General features: G+C 38.7%; 1 protein-coding gene across 1 annotated transcript in view; it reads right to left on the reverse strand.

Annotated features, from left to right (window-relative positions):
• Positions 1-24,942, reverse strand: part of AKAP6 (A-kinase anchoring protein 6) — a 227,249-nt gene that overhangs the window by 161,497 nt on the left and 40,810 nt on the right. The window contains exon 3 of the mRNA XM_035902044.1: positions 18,797-20,581. Within this exon, the coding sequence (XP_035757937.1) occupies positions 18,797-20,581 (1,785 nt within the window). The remainder of the gene's footprint in view (positions 1-18,796; positions 20,582-24,942) is intronic.

A 24,942-nucleotide genomic window follows, 5' to 3' on the forward strand; every position in this document is an offset into this window, starting at 1 on the left:
GAAGGCGCGCGAACCAGAAAACTATTTTTCTCTCCAAGTGTACGTGGGATTAAATTGTAACAACGCAGTTCCCGCTCCATTCGTCACAACTTTGTGAACAAAACAATGCCCTCCCTCCCCTCCCCCCCTTTTTTTTTTTTCCATAGTGGTGCCAATGGTTCCATCCTATCTATTTTAATAGCCTGATGCCAGTCGGCAAGGAAGGAGCCACCTTTATCACCCAGCCACCATCTCCTGATGCATCCCTGTCTGGGAGGCAGCTCCGGGCTGGAAATTGAAACCTACGCGAGTATAACCAACTGCAGCAGCTCTGGAGCGATGGGCGAGACTGCAGTTCGCTTTTGATGCTAAACTTTCCCTTCTCGCCTTCAACTTCTTGTCAAGGCATAGTTACCAACAGGCTCTCGGGTCCAGGCCAGTTCTCCCCATCAGCTGTAGCCCAGGTCTGGTACAAACAGCTCTGCCCTGCTGACCCTGCTGGCCCAGGCAGCCCAAGGCAGGAGATGCTCGTACTTGGAGCAAGAGCATCTGCAGTGTCGATGGTCCATGTAGCCCTGTCACAAATATAAATCCAGGTCCTCAATCTCCTCAAGTCTCATAACAGAGGGGAAGTCCAAAACATAACTTATCCCCGACTGATGGGCTGCTCCCCCTCCACAGACCAACTAACACGGAGTCGCTTCTGCATAATCAAGATGGCCTGGTTAGTTGGAACAGAGCGCAATTAGTGTTGTACATCTACTCAGGGACACAAATGGCATTACAATAGCTGCTTTTCTCATCAGTTAGGATATTTCCCAGAATATACGCTTTAAATAAAAGCTTTTGACAAAATAAGTTCTAAAAAATAATAGGGAAAAAACATTGTCTTACAATACAGAAAATCTATTGTGAGACTGTCAGAGCATGAAACTATGCTTTGAAAAAAAACAGATTACAACATAAATTATATCAAAACAAAGGATGAGGCTTAATATGCAATCCTGATTGAAGGGTCTGATCTAGACAGTATTGCACTTGTAATGAAAATACTGTAAAATCTACCCAACTCAAGCTTCGGTAATGGGAAATTAAACTATTGTCTTTTCCATCAAAAGTTCTTGGAAATTGAAAACCCATAGTCAGCCACGCTGAAGCTAAAAATTACTGTACAAGAATTCCTCAGGGAGAAAAGAGGGGGACAGAACAGAAAAAAAGGAGCACCAGTATAATCCAGTCTCTGCCTTCTGACCAGCTGGTTCAGTTTTGCAAATGTAATAGTTTTGTACTGTGCTAGCAAGCTAGATATTACTAAAAAAACTTAAGCCCCTACATGACACAGCATAAAGCTATTCTTATTCTATGCTGCTTAGTATAGAAACAAATGTTTCTATAGTAAAGCTTGCAAATAATCAAATTATGATAAAGCTCTTCCCACACCCCATGCAGAAAATTTTTAAACATTCACCTTTAAAACACTCAGTTTTCTATTTTGTTTTATGATAATTTTACAAATTTTGTTAAGGAGAGGAAGAAAATTCTAATCACGCATCCCTGAACAAAGCTAGAGCAAAAATGGCTTCTTCTGAAATTTGGCACACACAAAGTTATTTTTTGTGGTCTAATTCTACTTGTGCTGGATGGATAAGAATGAAAAATACAAACAATTTTAAGTACTGGTGGGGGAAAAAAGCCATAACTCAGTGTGCCTGCTTTGGTGCCTTATAGAAAGAAAATATACTTAATTCAATTGTTCTATAGAATTAAGGAATTCATTAATTAACTGAAGAATTAAAAATAAATTGGATGAGTTTTAACTTAATATCCTGAAACTTCCTCATTAATGACCAGAACACACCAATTGTTTGAATCACAAGACATGAGAATTCACTTGCTGAGTCACCCAAAAAGGACGGGGATGGATCAGCTCAGAGGCAAAAGGCATACGGGGACATTGGTTTGAGGAAGGGTGAACCCCTCACCCTCGTTCTATTCAATATAAGAGTATACAAAAGATACAGATCCCCCAGCTGCTGCACAGGGATGCAGGGCTCCCTGCACCCAGAATGCCTGGTCAAAGGATCTTAGGCTAGGCAGCGTGGTTGTGTCTGGCATGCGGGAGAACAGAGTGGGAGAGCAGCTGTGGTGGTGCACTGCCAGTACAAGAAACCCTGGAGCATGACGGCAAGGCCTACGGAGGTGGTCAGATGAACAAGTCTCACATGCAATTCATTACATTTAATAGGACTGTGTGTGTTCTGTCTATTCCAAGTCTGTGTCAGAAAAATTAAATACTTAAAATGAACACAGAAATAAGCAGTCTTTGGCATCCCAAGCAGTTTGTGCCTGACTCCATTCCTTTTTCCTGTTTGGCTGGATCCTGTTTGCACATTCCTCCCTACTCATGACGACTGTTCAGCACACCTCAGTGCTCACTACCTGCACACTGCTTACTGCCTCTTGGCATGGCCCAGGAGTTCCTTGCTCCCTGCATCTTTCCAGCTTCCACAGACCCCTCCTGCGCTTTCCCGTTGAGCTTCAGAAGCTCACCCCAACTCTGGCCAAAGACCGACCTCCTTTAGAAATAGATACCCATTAACTTCCCACTTCCAGCAGACCCAAAGCTGATGCTTACCACCATCAAATGTGTCAATCAAAGGAGTTTTCATACCCAGTGACCCTAGCTACATGTTCCCCCGGCGTTGGTGGCACAGCCAATGCTCAGGGTCAAAAAAGGACAAAATAGAGCCCAGGAGAAATGTTATGGGCCATCAGCGAAATAATGAGCAGCTGACCAACTTAAAAACTTCTAATAACAACTATAAAACTAGTGATGACAACATAAGTGCTTACGGCACTGCAGAAAGGCTCCCAGTCCCTGACGATATCCTGGCATATTCCCTTAGCTTGTCAGGGGTGTTGCTCAGACATATTCTCATTGGATTGTAATTTTCTGAGCAGCACATAACTAAGACCTCCCAGAAAAGCTTTTACTGTCACAGTCATGAAAAAAATGCGTGACTATCAAGTGAGTCTCTTAAAATTATGCACAACTGCTGCTCAACTAAGCTAAAACCACTTCTTGCACTAGAATTTTTAAAGTTTCCTAACTTCATTTCAGTGGTTTAATTTTACTTTTACATTACAAGCTCTCTCTTTTTTTGGTCAGATAAGAAAGTAAACAGTTCTGGTGTTCAATAATTTTAGCACTTCAAATGATCTCATTTAGACTTTGAAGTTCAGCTTTCATTAATTGAATGGAATGGGAAAGGAGGAAGTTTCCATCTCAGCTGCAGCTATCACTTTACAAATCCAGCTTTTATTAGACCACATTTAGAATGGAAACAGACTAAAGCCCAGTTCTGTAATTTTGGGCTTTAGTCTAAGACAGAGCACATTTATGGTTACCAAAAAAGGATGTGGAAACATGGAATTTTTACCATATTAAAAAATGCAACATTTTTTGATATTTTTGATGTGAGGTTCCGTTAGATGGGGAATCTGGATATGTGCATTTAAGGAAGCTAGCATTAACATTGCCAAAATTATGCCATAAAACACAGAGGATGAAACTACATCTAGCTAACACCATTATGAAAAGTTTTATGGCCCTCATCCTAGATCAAATTTTGGTTTTGCTTTTTATGGAAAAAAAAAAATCCCAGGTTTACTGTGCCTACAAGATACAGGTAGCCAAATTGTTTCAATACCTTTTGGCTTGTAATTTTAAGCTATACAGTGTTAACACCACTGAGTTTATTAGTCTAACATTTTCATTTAACATGCATGCTGACCTACACTTAAGGCACTTCTGGTCATTGAATTTGTAAAAGTACAAAGCCCTTCTAATGACTTGAACTAAGATTACAGTCAGAATAAAAGAGATGTGCCAAACTATTATATGCAAACATACTAAAATCATCTGCCATGGTAGCTCAGAGTGGCAGTGGAAAGTCTGCTGTAGTCCGCAAACCTCAGTGTGGAAGCACCAGACAGCAGTGCTTGTTAAATCACTACCCCAGACCTTTTTTTCCTCCACCTTCCCTTTTATTACACAAAGGGAGTTCTCTTCTTAAAAGAATTGGTTATGAGGCTGGGTGCTTAAAAATGAATGTCCAATTTTGTTGCAAGCAGACAGTGTTGTAAAGTTTGTTCTCAATTTACAAAAAGCCTGAGCTCATAGAGGGGTCTGTGTACAAGGATGGGCTGGCTCTAAGGGCACTTCTATCACAGAATGCATTAAGAAAACTCTTTGTCTAACCACAAAAGGACTTGCATATTAGTCTCAGGAGGAACACATTCCTGCCCATGGACTTCATTTTCAAAAGGATAAAAGTGCACTTTCTTCATAGGCAAAGGTAAGTCAAAGAAATCCAGGTACTCAAGAGGATGAGGCAGCAACAAACTGCCACGGTCAATTTAATTGGAGTTAGACCCAGAGGCAACAATAAAACCATTAGCAGTACAGATGTTAGGGATCCCCAAGGAACCAAGATGCCACAATGGAAAAATATTCTTTGTGTGATATTGTCAAGATTCTGTGGCAGACAATGACCTCACAGAAACATGCGACTGACCAACCACATTGGGAGGATGGCAGTACTTAACACACAGTTCAGGATTCATTCATTCACAAACACTTCAGAAATAGATCTTGGCAGCTTTCTGCTAAAGAAGTGCCACATTTACTCAATAAACCCAGCCTATGAGAATGCGCAACTTACATTTTCCCTCCAAACAGGGAAAAGACAAAGATCAAATACTTTTCTTAGTGGACATGCATGTAAAGGCACATCTTCATCTCCTACTATATACTGTCCAGTTAAGCATTTTTAAGACCAACTGTTAAATTACCCAGATCTTGCACAAGTGCCACCTTTAGGCTTTGAGCCCAACTACGACACGCACAGAATTAGAAATGACTGTTGAACGTATTTTCCCTAATGGACATCTATCTAATCTGTCGTGATTTATATGGTTACGGAACGGAAAGTGGTAGCACAGGATGTTCACTAGATCATGACTTTTCCTGGTTTTAGAGTCCACAGGATGCATTCTGATGCTGGAAAACAAGAAGGATTCATATTTAAAAATATAGTTATATCAAGCAGAGCCAGTCATACATATCTCAACTTTCCAGGGAGATTTCACTGGAGAGCTGAGAGTACTTCTAGTCTTGAAACAGTGAGGACAACAAAGCACAATTCTTACAAGCCTAGGAAAACACTACAAATTAACTCAGTTCTAGCTTTGTCCCTACAAGCTGATGACAAGTTACTCTTAATTTTTGCGGTCCTTTTAGTCCACTACTAAATCAATGGATTTTGCTAACATTTCCAAGCTATTTTTCCATACTGACTAGAGCAGGAACGGCAGACAAGATTTTTAACAAGTTCTCAGTTGCCTAAAGCCTTCTAGGTAAAAGACCCAGAACCATAAAGGTAGGGCAGGCTTAAAAAACATGATACAGAGAAACATGCAAAGTGTTGCTTTTCAATCCATTAAAAATAACTATATTTGAAGTCAGTGAACCTGATTTTTCAATAAAAAGTTTGCTGCCCCCATGGGACTACTGACTTTATTTCTGCTTCTAGACAAAGACCAGGCTACGCTAATCTGAATATTAAGGATCACTCCTAAATGTATCTCTGTAGATTAGTTAAAGCTTTCCATGATGCCACAAACATAATTATTTCTTTACTCTATACCTTGTCTTACCTTTTGCACAAGGTGAAGATCTACTTTTTATTTAAAAGAACTACCACAAGGCCTCCACTGCTATTTGAAACTTAGAGGATCTAAAAGGGGACATTCTTAGCATCAGCAGACTGACTGTGGGGCAAAGAGAGATAAAAGAAAAATAAGCCAAATGCTTCTGAAATCCTATTCCTGAGAGGAATATTCTTAGATAGCACAGAAGCTTCCAACACCACTGGTAACATTTCCCTCAGCCTTCTGAAGGACTAGTGAACATCTAGAACCACAGAAGCAAAATCCACGGGCTGGAAGGACACTGCTGGGGAGAAGAGATCCATGCAGCCCTGAGGCCAAGACAGCTACGCGTATGAATGTTATATAGCAGCATAGGAAAGGCCAGCGCCATCGTGACTTTGCAAATGTTCAAGAGAAGAGAGAACTAGTGGAGAGAAGGGAGGGGAAAGGGAAGACTGTCTGATTCATCCATCATTTAAAGAATCATCTGGTATGAACTTAACAGCAATATGGATTGGTTGTAAACCTCCAGAGATGCCATCTGCTCTGATGGCAATAATGCCAGGCATACAAAATGGCTGCTGATCTCTTCTCATACTGACATGGCCATGCTTTTTACCTGCAAAGTAATGTTATCAGGCACAAAGCCAGACAAGGTTTTAGGTCTCCTGCATTCATTCAGGTGAGGACAGAGTTCATGCTGAGAAAATATGGGAGGCCAGTGCTGTATCTCAAAAGTGGTGTGAGATTCAAAGCACTCCTGGGAATCAAGCAAATAAGTGAATTAGCATATCCTTCTTTGTATGGAAATATTTTACATATGCCTTCACATTCTAGATGACAGAAAATAATTTTGCTTATCTGCTTCCTAAGCTATCATGCATGCTGATTTGAATCTTAGTTATTTTTGAGGCAATATTTTAAATTGTTCAAGTTGCACGTCAGGCCATAGTGCTGGATGGCAGCGGCAAAGACCAAGCTGCAGGCTGGTATCGGAGAGAACGCTCCTGCTGGAACGCAGCTTGCGCAAGCCCTCTCGTGGAGACAATTTATACTGTCTGAAAACCATTCCTGTGCAAGCCAGCTAAAGCATCCCCTCAAACTCATGAAAGCAATATTGACAAAAAACCCACAAATAAGTTTTGTCGCCACTGGGTTATGCAGACGTGGATATATTGGTTAAAGAAGTAAATATTTTCCACCGTTCTAATCAGTAGTGGCTTTTGTCAGAAAACCTCTGCAGTGTAAATTTGTATTCACGTGTTTCTAGCACTCATCTCATTCAACAGCCCGAGTCTGTGTGAAATTTTGAGGTTGACTAGGAAAAGGGTCCTGAGGAAACTATGCAAACTACGGAGTGAATAGTATAAGCAGCAGAAAGGAGAAACACAGGAATTAAAGGGTACCAAGAGCTGTGAAAATGAGAGAGAAACAAGAAGGAAGAACAGACAACAAGGAAATGGGGCATAAACAGGGAGGGAAATAGTGGAGGAGGAAATATAAGCAAAGGAAAAGATAGTTCTTTTCATTTAGTTAAAAAAATGTGTGACATACTTTGGGTCATCGGGAATAGAAGAGGCAGGCAAAAGCTCTTAGAATTAAAAGTGGAACTATCAATCATGATGTAGTGAGTGAGCTGAGTAATGTACAAACTTCTGAATGATGATCCAAATCTGGTCTTCAAAGTTCATCATACTACTAGGATTGAACTTGTTGTCTTTGAAATTATATTTAATTCACAAAGAGCAATGCCTGTTATTGGTCATGTCTCACAGAAACTCTCACTACTCCTAAAATAACTTTTTTCTGAGTCATTTCTTCTCCACATAAAATCCAAGAGGCCTAAGCAGCAGATAGGGAATAAAGATAGGTGCTCAAAATATCTTCTAGTACCGGATAAGTTTTGAGTTTCTTTTATGTATCACAGCATCAAATATCCTAAACTGATTTTTAGATTACACCCTCAAAGTCTAATTCAAAGACTTGCCACATCTAGAGATCAGCTAAAAGATGTGAATGTTTTTAGGTCACATACTCTTGTTTCACTCAGCTGGTAAACAAGGGAGCAAGTTAGGAACACAATGTCTCCAGAAATTTGTAGCCAAAGATGTATCAAGGGAAGGACAAGAACAGCAAATAAATGTGCCTGAGACAAGAAAGACGATGGTAGTAACTCCCAGAAAGGGGGACTTAACTCTGCAGCAGCAGCTGGAAGGAGCGTCTGGATTCTGGATGGACCCTGAGCACAGCAGAGGGGATGAGCCTGTCTTTGGTAAAAACACCAGGCACCAGAATGAGTTGCTATGTCCTGTTTAAAGGATAGTGGCACAATGCTGCAGTATATTCAACATCTATTTCACAGTCCCAAATTTCTTTTTTTTTTGTTGACTCTGAGCAACTCTAAACTAGAATAGAAAATGTAGAAGTTAGTTCAGGACCTGTTGTTCATAAGAGTAAATTTATTATTTTTTCTACAGATAAACCTAAAATCAAACCTCCTGATCAGAACTGTCCCCTTTCTTTCAGTATGAAACGTATCTTATGCAGCAACCGTGATCCAGACTCTGTGGATAATGTGAGTCTATAATCATCTACATTTTCAGTGAAGCTAGTTGTCTGATGCGCTTTTTTAAAAAATGCTGCCAATGGAACTCTTGATGTTGAAGCAACTTACAGTAATGTAAGGGTACTTGGAAGTACTGCATTGCCTCTTCATATAATTATTTTAAACGTTGTGTTGGCAACGTACCTTATTTTCAGATTGTTTTACAGCTAATGTATGTATCGATTATGAGATGAACTGCATCCAAAAGACAAACTAACCTTCATTTGCAATTGTTTTGATATAATGTCCTCTGTAACATATTAGTATACAGCTTTATTCTGTTCCTGCTCTGAAAAATGGACAATTATGGATGACCGTCATTCTTTGGTTTGCATACCCTGAGTATTTGGGCCTCAGGCAGTGGACTGGGGGTGGAACACCCTTGTGCAGCTGCTACTGCTGCCACTGGTCAGCTGCTACCTTGCACGCGTGCTGGGCAGCACTGGCGGCCACTCGGCTGGAGCCACGCTGGCACCTCCCCTAACTGGTCCCAACATTTCTTTGCTCTTTGATCTCATAGTTGCTAGAAATTAACCTCATTCCCCAGCATTTAATTCCTTGAAAGGTGCACATGGTATACATACACTGCGGTTGCTCCTGTAGCCTGAAGTCAGAGTAGGCCCTATGGCATGATGTCAATTAAACAGAGATTTGTGCATGTCCAAAGATCTTACCTTTTCCCAAACAAAGAACAAATCAGGTTAAAAGAATGAAAGTAGCCAAATTGTATAACTTTGTCCAATAGCACAAAATTAATTCCACAGAGTTTTCAGTGCCTTTTAAATAAAAACTAATTTCATTATTTTTTACATAACATTCTCAGTAAGTCAGCCAATAAGTGATAGATTAAGGAAGAAAGCCACTATATTCTTGGTCTGATGGTCACAAAGCAGGATTAAACACTTCTTATTTAAATAATATAACTATAGTTCTCTAAATAATAAATAAAAATGGCAGTTATATTTGCAGGGAGGCAACATACCTAAATTTTTCTGCAGAGGATAAGGTGGGGTTTTTTTAATATATTACACAAAATCCGTAGAACTGCATGTGCAGGTAGTATTTTTTAAAAGTTTAATAACTGGCACACGCATAATATTAATTTTTAAAAGTAGAACAGTATGTCAACATTAAATTTGTTGGAATAAAATACAGTAATCCCCTCTCTGTTGGAGACTATACTAAAGCACAAAAGATCTTCATAAGGAGGAAAAAGTCTAGCTTTTGTTTTGTTAATTCTCTGAATTTCTAACAACTACTTTTGAAAAGTTGTGTCTCGTTCATTTGAGAAGCAAATTAAACAAAATTTCGGTACAATACGTGCAGTAACAAGTTTTGGCCTCAAGAGGGCGATATATCACCATGCCTAAAAGTTTTCCAAAGTAAGGGAAAAAAACACTTTTTACTAAAAGAGAACAGCTGCTGTTTGCTTGTGGGTAACTGCTAAATACAGTGACCTCTCCTATATCATTGACATGACTTAAGAAATAATCACCACGATTCCCCCTCAAAATCAGAACGTTTAATTCAGCATTTCCTATTATCCAAGGCTAATTGGTTAGAAGAGGTTAAGTCTGCCACCTCACAAGAGATATTATAATTCTTTGACACATGAACTTGTTTTGCTGTTAAGATTTCCGAGTTTAAAAACAGGGGAAATGGTGATTGCCACTGTTCACTAAATATGGCAGCAGCGAGGAGAGATTAAGATTCACCACCTCTTTTCTTTACTCCATTATTATTCCTCTAGTTTCCTAATTTAGCCTCCTGTTATGCACTCAATTCTTGTTCACCTGCACTCTCCAAAGAAGTCCTGTCACTCTTAGTTCCTCCATTAATTGCTTTTCTTTTGCCTTCTAATTCATCTGCCTCCCCTTTTAGATAGTTTCTTTTTCCAATGGTCTCTAGTGGGCATTCCTTTACGCCTTCTTTAGACCCTAATTCTGACTTACTTTTTCAATCCCCAGATTCAGATACGTTTACAGAATAAAATAAAACCAAACTCTGGTCTTTTTTCTTTTGTCTTCTTATTCTTTATTTTTAACCCCAAAAGCTTTGCTGTTCCTGACAAATTTAGTTTTTTGGGTTTTTTTTTTTTTCTGGTTTTCTGTACCTCAACAGAGCCGTAGGAGAATTGCACTGAAATGCATAAATGAGGTTGACCCTAGTTTGGACTTACGTGAGCCAATTTTATGGTAGCTGTAGTTCAGTTGCTGCTGTTAAACGTGCAGCAGTATTTATGTATTAAATTACCTTGTGTGTCTTTAGTCTGGTACAGCACATGCACATTCATGTAGTTGGGAAAAAACAATTAGCAATATTACATTACTGTGACTTGAACATCCTACACTGTCTACTACCAAAAATCTGTTTGCTTGTTGGTTCTCCCTCTGTCAGTCTGGAGAGTTTCCAAACATTGTCCAAGGGAAACCAGAGGCTAATCTAGCCCTTGTTCTGGTAACCTTACTCAACCCACATAAGAAGCAGTGTTCAAAATAAGTCTTTATTAACAATAATGGAATATTTAGACAAGATTCCAGTTTGATTTGCTAAGGACAGCTCAGCTGTTTGTGAGGATTATCATCTGTGCTCCAAAACCTAAAGCAAGGACAAGAAAACAAATTTTTGCCTTACTGGTTGCTTTCAAGATAACTTTCAGGTACCTGCACAAGCACACAGACAGTGCGAAACAAGCCTCAGAGAGACAGTTTCCTGTCCATATTTACCAAAAATTATATTCACTCTGATGCCTAATAATGACAACTATGATTTGCGAGTCAGCTTGATTTAACATTTCAATCCTGATCATAACATACTGGAAAGGATGAAGGAACCAAAACCAGTTGCTGTCAAAACATGTAAAGATACACAAGAAGAAAAAGATATGAGCATATTTTGAGGAGTTACGCAATAAGCTTACATAAGTGGACTTGATCTTTCTTCTCAGGTTAATCCTCTCTAGACCCTCGAACATTTTTCTTGCTCTGACTCATCTCCAGCACGTACACATTTTAAGGCAATGGTGCGTTAACAACAGTAGATAGACTGGAATTTGATTTAGGTAGAAGTCAGTAGCAATGTATTATTTAAATAATTAAATATTTAGAATAGCGCATGGTGATGTGGGTATACTGTATCTTTCTGGAATATCCTGTACTTCCACAGAGAGGATGTATAAAACATAAGTATCCAAGAGCCTAAGTATATTATGTAACAGAACAGCTAGATCTTAAAGCATTGGGAAAGGCATATCACTATGAAAATATAAAGCAATGAGCATTCTCTCTCACCCCTCTCTTATTTACCATATTGAAGGGAATATTAGAAAACACAATTTTCAATTTTTTTTCTGTTTAATAATGGTGGCACTTCAAGGAGTCCTAAAATCCATACAGTAACTACTTAACAGGGTAGCTTGGAAGTTATCTCAAACTCTTCAAAACAACCAACCCTCTCCTCAGTACCTGCACCCTGTAAGACAGCAGTTATAGAGGATTCAGTCCTGAACGACATAAGAAGATTCCTCTTAAATCACCATATGCACCTAAAAGTAAATTGCCAGCAGCAATTTGACTCTTTCTGTGTTTTGACAACTAGTGCCGACACTGAAAGCTTCCAAACCTATGTCAATGGTTTCTGAGTGCTGTCCTCTACCTCCGTGAGAGAACTGAAAGGACTGAACAATCCCAGGCAATAAAGACTGTCTCTGCACTGATCGAAAGGAGTCAATCATAAGATTGTCTTAAAGCCGATACTGATCAGTTCTCCAAGCTATCACTGTGCCCTTTTATAATCTGGAGCCTCTGTTGGCTTTCCAGGTAGGTCACCTGGCACACCCTTTGAGCCTGTCCTTTGCTACAGTGAGAGCAAGAAGTCTACTTCTTGCAGTCTTACCGTTCCCTCTCTCCATCTTCAGCTCTGCTGCACCCTTTTGCCTATTAGCAGAGATCCAGAAGGTAAGAAATAATCCTTGACCAATTTCTAGAAAGTTTCCAGTTCACAAATAAATAATGTGGATGCCTTTGGTGCAGGCTTGTGGCTAGGCTGTGATACAGATGATTAAGACATGACTCTGGGTTGGGAAGTCACTTAAAGTTGATCTGGGTGACTGCATTAGACTAGAAAAGGAGGGCTCACTGAATCACATATGCAAAAGCAGCTGTTTCTCCTTTCATCTAAGCCGTTAGTAGCCATCCCCAAGGTGAGATGTGGTATCCAGCTATGTACACAGCAAGAGAGAACTGGGAGGCTTTTTGCAGCCAAAGGTCTCACATCAGAAGCGAGCCAAACATCAGATGTATACATATCCCTTACAGCCAGTTCTAAATACTAGTAAAGACATACCTTCAAATCAGTGCTACTAAAATTACTCATGAGCAGATTTTTTCTATTTCTCTCTCTCCCTCTCTTTCTTTTTATAAAAAATCTCTGATCTAAAACTGCTCACTGCCAAATCATTCTAAGGCCTTTACACTGGAAATTCAAACAGTTCTAAACAAGCACATGGTTCACAATAGATGTTTTTCACTAAGGAAGCATACTTCCTGCAGTCAGTTTTAGATGTAAAGCCACAAATTCAGAATTTGCACGGCTTACGTAGAAGTCACTGGTTTTGCAGAGACTGCTGGTGACAAATTTGCTCAGACTATTTGTGGTAAAGCAAATGCCAAAGAAAAGTGAATGTACTTGGAGGAGCTGTTTAAAATTCAAGCAAACTGTTAGGAACTAAGTGTTTTGGAGGAACAGAGGGTTCACTGTATTTCAATATCATCTTTTAGTAAAGAAGTATTTGTGTGATTAAAAGCGGGAGTTCCATGCGTATACTACATTACTGCTTAATAATAGCTTAACCAGCTTGAAAACTGAGGGATGGGCTTTCAAAGCAGGGGAGTATCATCAGACAGCAAAGCACAAGCTTGACTCCCAGTACAAAATATGATGTGACATTTTCAATTATCCCTCACAAAGCTGCAAGACTGCTGAGAAAAACTGCAGAGTTGCCAAGGAATTTCTGGATCTGATACCTCTTTCACTTACTGTTTTTCATAAACTGATCAACCAAGAGCAGTATTTCAATCTAAATTGTGTGAAGCAGTATAAGTAAGATTCAGAGATGAACAAATTTTGGCAAGCACTATATCTATTAGGAAAAATATGCAATCCTTTATTCTAAGAGGGTCAGTATTAGAAGCACCGTTACTAAGTTATTGAAAGCAAGAGGACTGAGAGGAGCACCACAATACTTTAAAAATCCTTTATCTGGTAATCCAAAATAAGCCAGTCCTATTCCCTGGTAATTATTTTTGCTTTTTCCACCTGTTCTGCTATTACTGATTTCAGTTCTATGTTTTTTCTTTGCTACCACTCCCCATCAGTGTTACCCAGTTCCTATTAGTTTTTCATTACCTTACCCCCACAGCCCAAACTTCTTTTGTCCTCTATGCATGCTTTTCCCCCTAATGGTGTAAATCACCTCTGAACACAAATAAACTTTGCTTCCCCTAAAGCAATCCAGCTTCTACCTTAACTATACTGGTCTGTTTTCAGTCCATCCTCTGCCCAGGAGCAACTGTCCCCTTTCAATTTGAACAACACAAATTCTTTCCCCTTTGTGTCAGTTCTCCAGATATTTTCTAACCGACTGACTCTCCACTGCCCAAATGGACTCCCAGCTGTATCTCCAACACAAACTTGCTCTACCAAGTCCATCAGCCATTTGCAGAAACCTATCATTTAGTCACCTTTTGTGACTACCCTCTAAAAATGCAAATCTTGCCCACCCAAACACACAAGCTATTTGTTACACTAACAATTTATGCTCTGATATTGCACTCTCATTTGTAGACCGTGCTAATCCTTAGTTCATCCTAGACAGGACAATTACTCCCATTACTCCAATAAGTTGGAAAAGGGGTCTTTAATCTCTGCTCCACTGCGGCATCTTAGGGAGTTCAGAAGGGATAAATGGTTGCACGAGGGTGAGGGAGTCCCCGGAAGGCAGCAAAATCTCTTCTCTCCCTCTTTTCCATAGGATCCCTGGGACATGCTCTAAACCACAGCAGAAAACGATGCAGAGCAGCATTATTTTATCCCCTTAGCACATCAAGAAGGTGGGTAACCAGTGCCAAGACAAAATACAGAGCCAATGGAGTTGAGGGCAAATTCATGGCATGTGATGAGCTAAAAAGATGGGATCGATAGATATCAAATTGCTTCTTGCAGTGGAAATTCAGCTACCTCTTACAGAAATGGAGCCTGCAATAAAACAAGCTATAAGTCTGTATAACAGGAAAAAATCGGCAATTTGCTCCATACAATTAACCCTGGGGTCTGCAAAGCAAACACATCTTCATTTAAACAGAATATCTTGCAAATGGTTACATTTCTACCCTTAGTAATGAGTGCCCTCAAAAATCAAGACGACAGGATTATCAGTGACCACAGATCACAGCACAAGGATGTCAGTAGAGTCAATCTAGTACTGTTTTCTAGAGAAGGAGGTAAAAATGTCTGAAAAAGGGTTTTTATTGTTATTTTTATTTTATTCACATAAGGTGATTGAAAAGGCATCGTCATTAGAGCAGCCCAAGATCAGTTTTTTCTTCCAATTTTTCAGTTTGCACATAAAAATGAGGAGGGTAAAATCAGTTATTAGTATGACTTTAAGGAAAACTTAGTTTTCTTACAGAAAATAAACCTTAAAGCATTCTGAAACCGATACTATGGAGTCCTAGTGTTACATATGAGAAGTGGCAATCAGCTGTCTTCTTACAGCAAAGAACTCTATTGACTTTACCTGTGAGAATGATGTTGTTGCATCTTTCTCCTGTCCAGTTAGTATAAGAGAAACTACAGAGCTTAATCTGTATGCTAAAAATTAATTTGGGGTAGCTGCTCAAAGCTGAACTGTACTTTAACAATAAGAGGAACATTCAGAATTTGGTATCACTCATCCTCACATTTAACCCAAAAAGTAATTTCTAAAAAATACACAGAATGACCACAGAAATTATGTACCCCCAAATGGAGATAGCCAGTACTAAAGGCATAAGAAGCATGTGCCAAAGAATTAGCTGCAGTGCCAGGCAAAATATGGCAAGAGTAAGAAATATTTATTGCAAAGCAAGAAAGTGATCCTATGTAACAGCAAATGGGTCAGTCAAGCAGAATTCTGTTTGTAGGTAGACAGGTAGATTAACAGTGCGATAATACCCATGCAAGGACATCCGCATAATTTGCAAGTATGAAAAACTACATTTTATCACACATTACTATCCTCCATATAACTGAGAAATGAATAAAGCTTCCAATAAATGCTTTAGCATATGTTCAACAAATTGCTTACTATCAAGATATTACCAGATATATACTAATTCAAAATTATACCCATCATAGTAAAATACTGAAATGTCCTTGTTTGCCCTATTGCCTCACTAAAACGTGACTTTCAATGGTCTTCAGGCTGCCAGTCATTTCTAAGCCGTTGTTATCCCAAAATGAAAGGTTGCGTTATTTTAGTTTTGTTTTAGAATCTCAATAAATACAATATATTAGGTTAGACATTTGCAGCTGTGTAACTGGATTACTAATGGGCATGGGCATGCTTCTTCTGCCCTTAATTAAGTTGTCATTTCAGATCTGACTTCTTTAGCACAAAGCTACTGTTAGCAAAAGTAGTATTGAATTATTGCTAAGACATGTATTTATGCAATTAAGAAACTCCTTTCTGAATCGGAGACTTCTTATTAAATAACAGAATAAATGTAAATGCCAAATGACGATAATTAAAGCAATGGCACACTTCTGATACTCTGCCTTAGGGAATTATGAAACAGGATATCTAACAAAAGACTCACTTGTGACACAGGTATGGTATTTTTAGTAAGATTTTGTTTACCATACTTCATAACATCACAAAAGGGCAGAATTTTCTATTTTTCTATTACTTATGTCAAATAAAAGTACCTCAGCAAGGCACCATAGTATTACTGAGACAGCATTTTCCTTGGTAAGAGCTCTTGTACTGAAAAATCTGTTCTTTACTAGTCTTACATGCAGAAGATACAATTACTAGCAACAATGGAAAAACTCAGGTAAATAAGCAGCTTGGGAAAACCTTATATTTCTTTAAAATATTATAATAGTATAATTGCTTTGCAAAATATTTCAAAATTTTTCTCTTGATTATTTTTATTCACCGTTCAAGAAGTACATTTTCAAGCCATTTAGTGTAGCTAGCATACATCTTTCTGCATGAAATAAATATGAACCTTCCTTCCATGCTGCTTTTAAGGGCATGGGTGACAGAGATACGTCTCTTCCTAGCATTGTTCTTTGCATCTGGTCGTCTTTCTGTTTAAAGCCCTTCTACCCTAAGCCCCTTCCCTCAACATACTTCATAAGATTATTTTCAAACTCCATGACCAACATTTCCCAAGCATTCATCACAAGCAGGAATACTGAGAAATTGTAGAAAAAGCAGCGTCAGTAGTAGCAAAGTTCCTCAAGGACAAGAGCAGCAGCTGTAATCACTAGCTAGAAGGGTTTACTCTGGCCAGAGAACAGCTAACTACCTTAAATTGCTGTCAGGAGCTCAATCCGCTCCCTGGAGGAGGTGAGAATGGGTATGGAGAGGAAGCGGGTGTCTACAGCTGCAGCCAGTTGTTACAGCCGGTTCTTCTTCCTCCATCCTGGAAGGACTGAACTGCAGCTGTAGGGAATCACCCAAAGACAGATGATCCCAGAAAAGAGAATTACCTTTTCAAAAAGTTTGAGAAAGAAAAAAAAGTGATGATTTGAGAGGGTGATGCAAACAGCTTCTCTGCCACCTGCTCCTTGCCAAAAGGATGCTAGTCAGCATCTAATGGAGGGAGCTGGTCCCTAGGCACTCAACAGTTCCATTCCTTAAACAGGCTCTTGCATCATTTGAAAGACAGCATCTTATGTATTCACAAGCAGCTTTCATGGGATTTGTTGCTTGCACAGAATGAAGGGCTCTGTATCTGTGAGCTTCATCTGGACTAATTTTCAGCACTACACAAACTTATGCACAGAAACAGCTTGCACTTATGAAGACAGCTCTTTCACCAAGAGTCAGGAAGATGAACCCCAGCCATCAGGATGGAGGGAACAACTTGAATCATTAAGCACTGCCCTTCAAAGCTGACTGCTTCAAGGCTGACAGCTGCTGCTCCCTCCTTTGTTTAAGAAGAAATTTCTCTTTCTGTGTTTTCTTCCCTGACTTTATACTCAAACATCTCTAGCTCAACTACTTTTCTACTAGTCTTAATACTTCTAGTGTCTTCAGAAGTTATAGAAATCGCATGTTGTAAGATTTGTTTACTGAAATTATAAAACGAAGTCCTTTTTTTCTTAGCTCTTACGGAGCTTGATAACACAGAATATAATGCAGATACCAGCTTTAGCATTTAGATGTCAAGATCATGCTTTAATATGTTATTTCATGAATTTTAAAGGATTTTGAAATCTAGTATAGATGAAGCTTTCTTTTCTGACAGCCATTTTACTAAACTGTATTGAGGATGGACATGAAATAGGAGAGTTCTCTACAATGGCCAGGAAGACAAACCCGTCAGAAAATTGAAACAAAAAGTTACTATGAATGTAAGCTAATAATTATATTATTGAGATGGCTAGGTCCTTATTTGATTATTCATTCAAATTCACCTCCCTTTCCAAAGTTCATCTTTTTTCCTAGAAATGTCTCTCATAGTGTTAACTACTGCAAACATTTTCACTTTCTAAAGAAGAGTTACTTCTGAAGAAGTGACGCCAGAAGCCAAGAATGAAATCCTATCTCATCTGAAGTTTAATGGGATAGTATATTGCTGTTTTCGCTCTAGCATATTGCACTATTAAATTGCCATTATTTAGGAAGGATTATTTAAGTAAAAAAAAAAAAAAGGAAAAAAAGAAAAAAGGAAGAAAAAAAAAAGAAAAAAAAAAGATGTTATGCTTATTTCCACCAATACCAGAGAGGAAATAATCACTGCAAGGGAAGAGAACTGATTAAAAAGAAATGTGCTTATTATACATGATATGACAGGAATCAAGAGAATTATTCCTCTATTCTTGGACTAAAGCAGTTCAGTTTTATAAAGAAAATAGGTAGATGATATTAAATATAACTTAATTCAAATACCACAAAGATGCCTGATTTTCCAGTGTTTACCTTTCACTTCATCCAAAAAATAACTTATCATGAACCTGATTTTGGCAAAGAGAAACTCTATTGATAAAATAATGTTTTGCCAAGTATAAAGGCATTGATGTAAGTAAAATAATGTGGGCAAATTCTGTATAGTTAGTTAAACTTAACTGTAGTCTATCAGAATTACAATGATCACTGCTATTCTCTACTTCTAGCAGTCACTAGATGAGATTATTTTCATCATTAAAAGAAAACAAGAAAGCAAGTCCATCGCTGTCCACAGCTCTGTCTCCATAAATAGGCTTATCAAGAACACAGGATTGCCTTACCTCAATTTTTTCCCATATGGTTTCATAATTCTCTTGATGTTGTATATCTTGCATCAGTTGATGAATTAAGGTTGATTTATTTGAGGCAGAAATCTCATTCTCAGTGGGCTGAGTGCCAGCAGTCCTTTCTGACTTTTCTTCAATGTATTTTTTAATGCAAGATACAGGCATACAAAGATCTTCATCAGAGAGAATATCACTGAGAGGCCCAGATTCAATACTGTCACCTAAGGAGGATACTATATCACTTGAAGAGCTTGGTGAAATTCTACCCATTTTTTTGTGCTTTTTTGGCTGGTACGTTGGATACATTTCTGAATCTGAGTTCATTTCTGACAGTTCCCAGTCATCAATGTTTTGAATGGTTTCTCTTCTGGGCTTTTGGGGCAGCAACTTTGTCAAATTTTCTAGTTTTAAAGCTAATACTTCGGTCTGTTTGAGATGTGAAGGAAGTGCTAAATATTCATCAGATCCATACCAGACCTCACCGTCTTTATTGGGTTTTTGTGTATAGCTTGGTGTTGAGGAGAAGCTTTTATTATTCTTTCTTCTCAGTGGAAGAGGTGATGAGTTGGTAAGCTCAGAACAAGCTGAGGAAGCACTCTTTTGGCTACGTGTTGGTGAAGAAAAAGGCTCAGTTTTACCTTGTGATTGCCGATTTGGCTCTCTCTGGTTACAAGAATCTGATGATGCAGAAGAATCTGTTTCTGTCTCCTCCAGAGACTGAGAGCTATGAGAAGTAATTCCATTTTGTAGAGAAGAATGTCCTCTTTTTTTGACTTGTATTGATGGAGCCATTTTACACATACCTCCAGGTGTTCTGCCAGCTTTCACTTTCTCTGGACCATCATGAGACTTCTTGTGCTTTGATTTTTCTTTACAGGTATAGAAAGTAGACCTCCCTAGACTTATGGGACTGTCCTTAAAGTGATTATTTATTGTGTACTCAAGATTTCTATCACCTATTGTATTTAAGCAATCATATGACTGACTAACTGCAGACGGACTGTTAGTGTAGGGTGACTGTAAAGCTAGGCAAAGCTTGGATCTGTCTGGTGGATCTAACAATGAGGGTGTACTTCTACTCATTTCATTTTTAACTATCTGAGAGATTTGCCTTTTTAAATCATTGGCTTCCATATAATCTTTAAACACATCATCTTTCAGAAACAGACCTCTTTTTGGCAATGTAGGCTGCGTAGGTGAGTCTTCATTATAGTTAAAGCAGTCTCTTATGGACCTCTTAGGAGTTGAGTTTTCACAGTGGGAGTGTTTGATCTTTTCACTGGTGTGCTGTGAAGGATTGCATTCTGGTTTCTTTGATGTGGAAACTGGTTTGCTGTCAGTAGGTAAAACACTATCTTCAGAGCAAGGTCCTTTAGAAAGAGAGGAGTTCGCAGGAGATACTGGTGAGAGCTCATGTGTTGCTTTCCTGTCTTTGCTTTCTTCTCCATCTTCTGCTGAAAGAGGTACATGGGTTTCTTTCTCATTTAATGCTTCATTACACTGGGAAGCAATGGAATCAGTTGCTACTGCAAGTAAACCCACGCTTCTGATAAGTCCTGGAAAGTCCTTATCCATCTCACTGTAGTTCCAGGATTCAAATGATTTTGCTTTCCCTTGGCTGGAGGTCATATCATCCAGAGCACCAAGCAAATCCTCGCTAGGACTGTAGTCAGATAGTTCAAATGCAGTAATACCACAATCCAGTGACAGGTAATTTTGAGAACATTTGATGGTTAACTGTCCAGAATCATCAACTTCAGTTAAAGAGTCAAGACGGTCCTGAAACAAAGAAATGGTACTTTTTTAGAAGATTATTTTTTATATAACAGCACACACAAATGAACTATCAGCTTCTATTTCACTGCCTAATATCCAGAAAAGCATTCCTCACTGACCTGCCTATTTTTTCAGTAAATAATAACAACTCACTTTTGTAGTGGTATTCTCCTTCTTAAATTATGCTTTCAGTTCTACTTATCCTGTAGGGGGGACTCAGAAATTCCATACAACAGAGTCATAGTATTTCCTGTGTTAACTACCTCAAACAGGAGGGAGGAGATCTTGGGGACTGCTGAGTATAACAGCCACCTTGTTAATCTTGTGCTCTCAGAAACCCATGCTGCTCTACGATCTTTCAGTTGATTGCCAAAATGTTTTTTCCAAGCATCATCTAGCAATGAAAGACATTTCCTCCTGTATTTATGAGACAGAGGTTGCTAACTACATTTCAGTTTTTCGTAGCATTATCAACTGATGATTTATCTGCTGGATATTTGGAGCACAAATAGAGAACGGCTCAAGGAAAAGAAACTATAACTGGGAATCCTAAACCTCTGGCCTGCCATGTCCCCTTATCAGGATCTGGACCTGGTGAACCTGCTTTAGCAGGAGGGCTGGACTAGATGATCTCCTGAGGTCCCTTCCAACCCCTGCCATTCTGTGATCTTCTCAATGGAAATCCTTCAACCTCAGAAACACAGACACAGCCAGGTGAGACCATCTCAGGTGACAAATGAGATTTTAAGATTGTAGTCAAAGTAATGTTATAAATATTTTGGTGACTTATTTGAAGAACACTAAAAAAATCTGACTACATTAAGATCCAAAAGCAGCCTCATATATAACAACCACAGCAAAACTATGTCTAGTCAACAATTTATAAGCATATTTTTAGTAGATGATTTAATGTCCTAACACCTAGGCAAGCCTCAAATATTTCCAGATCCGAGCACATAATTTGAAACCTGAACATGGGATCAAATAATTCTGAAACAATTTCTGTTCTTATTTACACTGGCTTACAACCTTAAGTAACTCCATGAAACTATCTAGAACAACAGAAATTGGCAGAGCATGTCAATTAGACAAAAGAAACTGGAAAGCAGCATTAAAAAATAAAAAGCGCCAACATTATCCCACATACTTACAAAAACTATTTTAAAAACATCATAAACTGCAGAAACTCATGTTTTAGGATTCTAACTCTAGATGCCTAAATCAGTATTCTGGTCCTACTACCCAGGTTAGGTTTTCATAACAGAGTTTTTTAAAGCAAACTCTTGAGTATCCACAATAGATTCCTGTCTGAATTATTCTCTGGAGCAGTTTCTCTCACTACACTGCCTAAACCCATAGTTTAAGGACCTTAGGGATCATGCCTGAAGAAGGTGCAATAACCCCACAATCTCTTCATCTCACAATAAACCACTTGGATTTTGGTCTGAACAAGAACAGTCTCAACAAAGGCAGCTATTGTTTGCCATCCTCTATAAACATATAATATTTAAGCCCTGTACTCTTTCCACCCCACTTGCATTACTCCAAGTAAAAATATAAAAAATCCTCCAGCTAAAAATATTATTTATAGAAAAGATTGATTAAGAAGTTATTTATCAACCATAATCTTGGACACTGAAAATATCTTTTATTTATCACTTTCTATCCAGATCTAGAACCTATGCCACAAATTGTACATTGTCAATAGTCCAGAATTAAAAGGGGAAGTTTCTATAAATCTGTCAAATTTATATTTTGGACCCACATTTTTTAAGGAAAATAATGACTAAACAATGATCAGTATTACAGCTGCATTTTCCCTCTAATCTCAGGAAAATATTAGAAACTGTGAAACCATATATAAATCAAAACCCTTTCCAAGGCCCTAAGGGCCTTCATTTCTCCTGAGTAATGAGCTCCATTCCTTTGTCCCTTAAAAATGTGTTTATCAACATTAATAAAATTTACAATCACATGCTTTAAACCATCTTCCTTGGTCATTTTCCAAGCAGCCTCTTAAAAGTGTGCTTCAGAGGAGCATTATTTAATGCCAGTATATTACCATGTTTTTATTATTGTTTTTATTTCAGAAAAATATCACATTCAGTTATTTGCATGGCTACTAATAGGAATGCCTTAGTTCAAAAAATTTGTCCCTTTTCACATAGTAATGCTTAGCTCTGTAGGCTGTATTTGTATTTAAACCAGTAAAATTCTGCCTTTTTTTTTTTACTCTTTCAGGTGAGCTAATTTAATTTGTAAGATATTTCCTTTGTGGCTTTACCAACTGTTTAAGAACGTCAGGATTCACTGTATTTAACATAGCCTTATGCTGATCCTTTCAATATTTCCTGGCTTTATCAATTGTGAAATACAGTTATGTTCAGCTGGACAGAAGTCACTCAGGCTGCACAGAACTCATTTTTCTTTCCTTCTTGTCTATCTCGGGGTAATTTCTGAAGGAGAAATGGTCCTTCAAAATCTTTTTAATAAAAAACTTCAGAAAGATGAAAGTATTTTCTTAATTTGGCACCTCCATCGTGGCAGGCAGCTTGCCTCACTGGTTCCTCTATTTCCTCCAAAGCCATGAAACTTGCTGTGCCCTTTGCTGCTGGCACCTTATTCAGTATGGCACTACTGAGATAGCCAAAAGCACAGTTACTGACTGTCCAGTTAATGAGCTGCATTCCTAACCAAGCCAGTACAGCCTGTACTGTACATTTTCATGTTTTGGTAGCTACTCTACCAGTGTTATCCCTGTTCATTATGTTGAGGCTAGCTTGCACGCATTTATGTGTGTTACAGCTACAGTGTAAATATAGCCCAGGCGGGACTGCTGTGCTGTGATTGACTGTACAGTCTATGAACTGAGAGAGTAGTGAATATTAACGAGATGAGACTGTCTCACTGAACACGAAAGAAGCCTTGGCAAGTCACTTCTTCCATGGAGCTCCTCACTTAACATTGGCAGCCAAAGCCGCACTTCACCATTACGCAGAAGACAGCTGACTTAAGGAGCGAGCCAAACATTTTGTGAAATGATAGGTTCATGGACTACAGAAGAGCATAACATTTGCTGTACTCGTTCAGATCAAATGTCCGTCTAGCCCAGTAGCCTGTCTCTGCATCAGTTCTAAACATTTTCTCCTAGCTGAGCTGTAAGACGTACATACGTGGCCCTTCCACACACAACATTTCTTTCTACCTGCACTCCCAGCTTCTACCAATAAGAAGCACAGGGACTTCCTCACCTGGAGGCTGTAATTCCTCCTATCTTTGCCTAGTTTTCACTTTTTTTTTTTTTTTTCAACTTCTTTCCACTTCTAAGTGTCCTACAACAGTGAATTCTGAAATAGAAGTCTTTGTTGTGTGTGAAAGTTTCCTTCTATTCATTTCAAACCAGATGACATCTCAATCTTGGGAGAAAAAAATAAGCTGTCATTCCCAGTTCATATTCCCTGAGGAGTACTGAAAATTGAGAGAATGATTCTCCAAGGAAAGGGTTATCTGCATGGGCAAAGGTTTCTAGGCTTGCTCAAACAGTCTGACCATTCACATATGCATGAGAATCCCTAATAATACTTGTATCATGAGGCGCTTACTAGTCTCACAATGTAGTCCTGTCTGGGAAAGGATATAGGAGAAACACCAAAAAAAAGGTAGATAAGGGTAGATACACTTGTCTCTACATTAAATTTTATTTATTTATTTATTTTTGTCACATTAAGCCACTACATTTATACACGAAGAAAAGCTTGAATAAATACATGACAGTTAAAAACTGCAGAGCAATTTCTGGGAACCTATTCAAGCAACAGAGGAGAAACTTAATATTGTATCCCTGCTATTGCTAGCCATTAATTTTATCAACTATTATTTACGTTTTAGTAGGGGTGGAAAAAAAAGATTCGTGTCAGGAGATTTTGTCTTTTTTATTACCATGTAAGCCTGCCTGGCAACATGTTTTTTCCCCACTGAAAAATAATCTATCCTTCCCCAGGCAGTCCTCCCCTGTATTGGAGGGATGTTTTTTATAGCAGTTGTAATCAGATCCAGATGGGACATTTCCTGTTTCTTAGTATCTGAATCTGCCCCTTCCTTATGTCTTGAAATCACTATGCTCATGTCGTAAAATAATGACTTCACCCTAATTCACCACTCTGGATATTCAGAAGTGTGGATTTCCTTCAGACTTGCCAGAGAAGGTTTACCAGCGGCAGCAAAGCAGAAACTGAATCTGAAGCACCAGGTGTGTGTACAGCAGGAAGAGGGGGTGTGGAAGGTGGGCCTGGGCATATCTGAGTATTGATTTCAGGACCACCCACTCTGTTGTGCCAAAGACAAATATAAAATCCAACAGGGAG

Source organism: Egretta garzetta, unplaced genomic scaffold (genome assembly GCF_000687185.1).
Source record: "Egretta garzetta isolate BGI_Z169 unplaced genomic scaffold, ASM68718v1 scaffold79, whole genome shotgun sequence".
Classification (NCBI taxonomy): domain Eukaryota; kingdom Metazoa; phylum Chordata; class Aves; order Pelecaniformes; family Ardeidae; genus Egretta; species Egretta garzetta.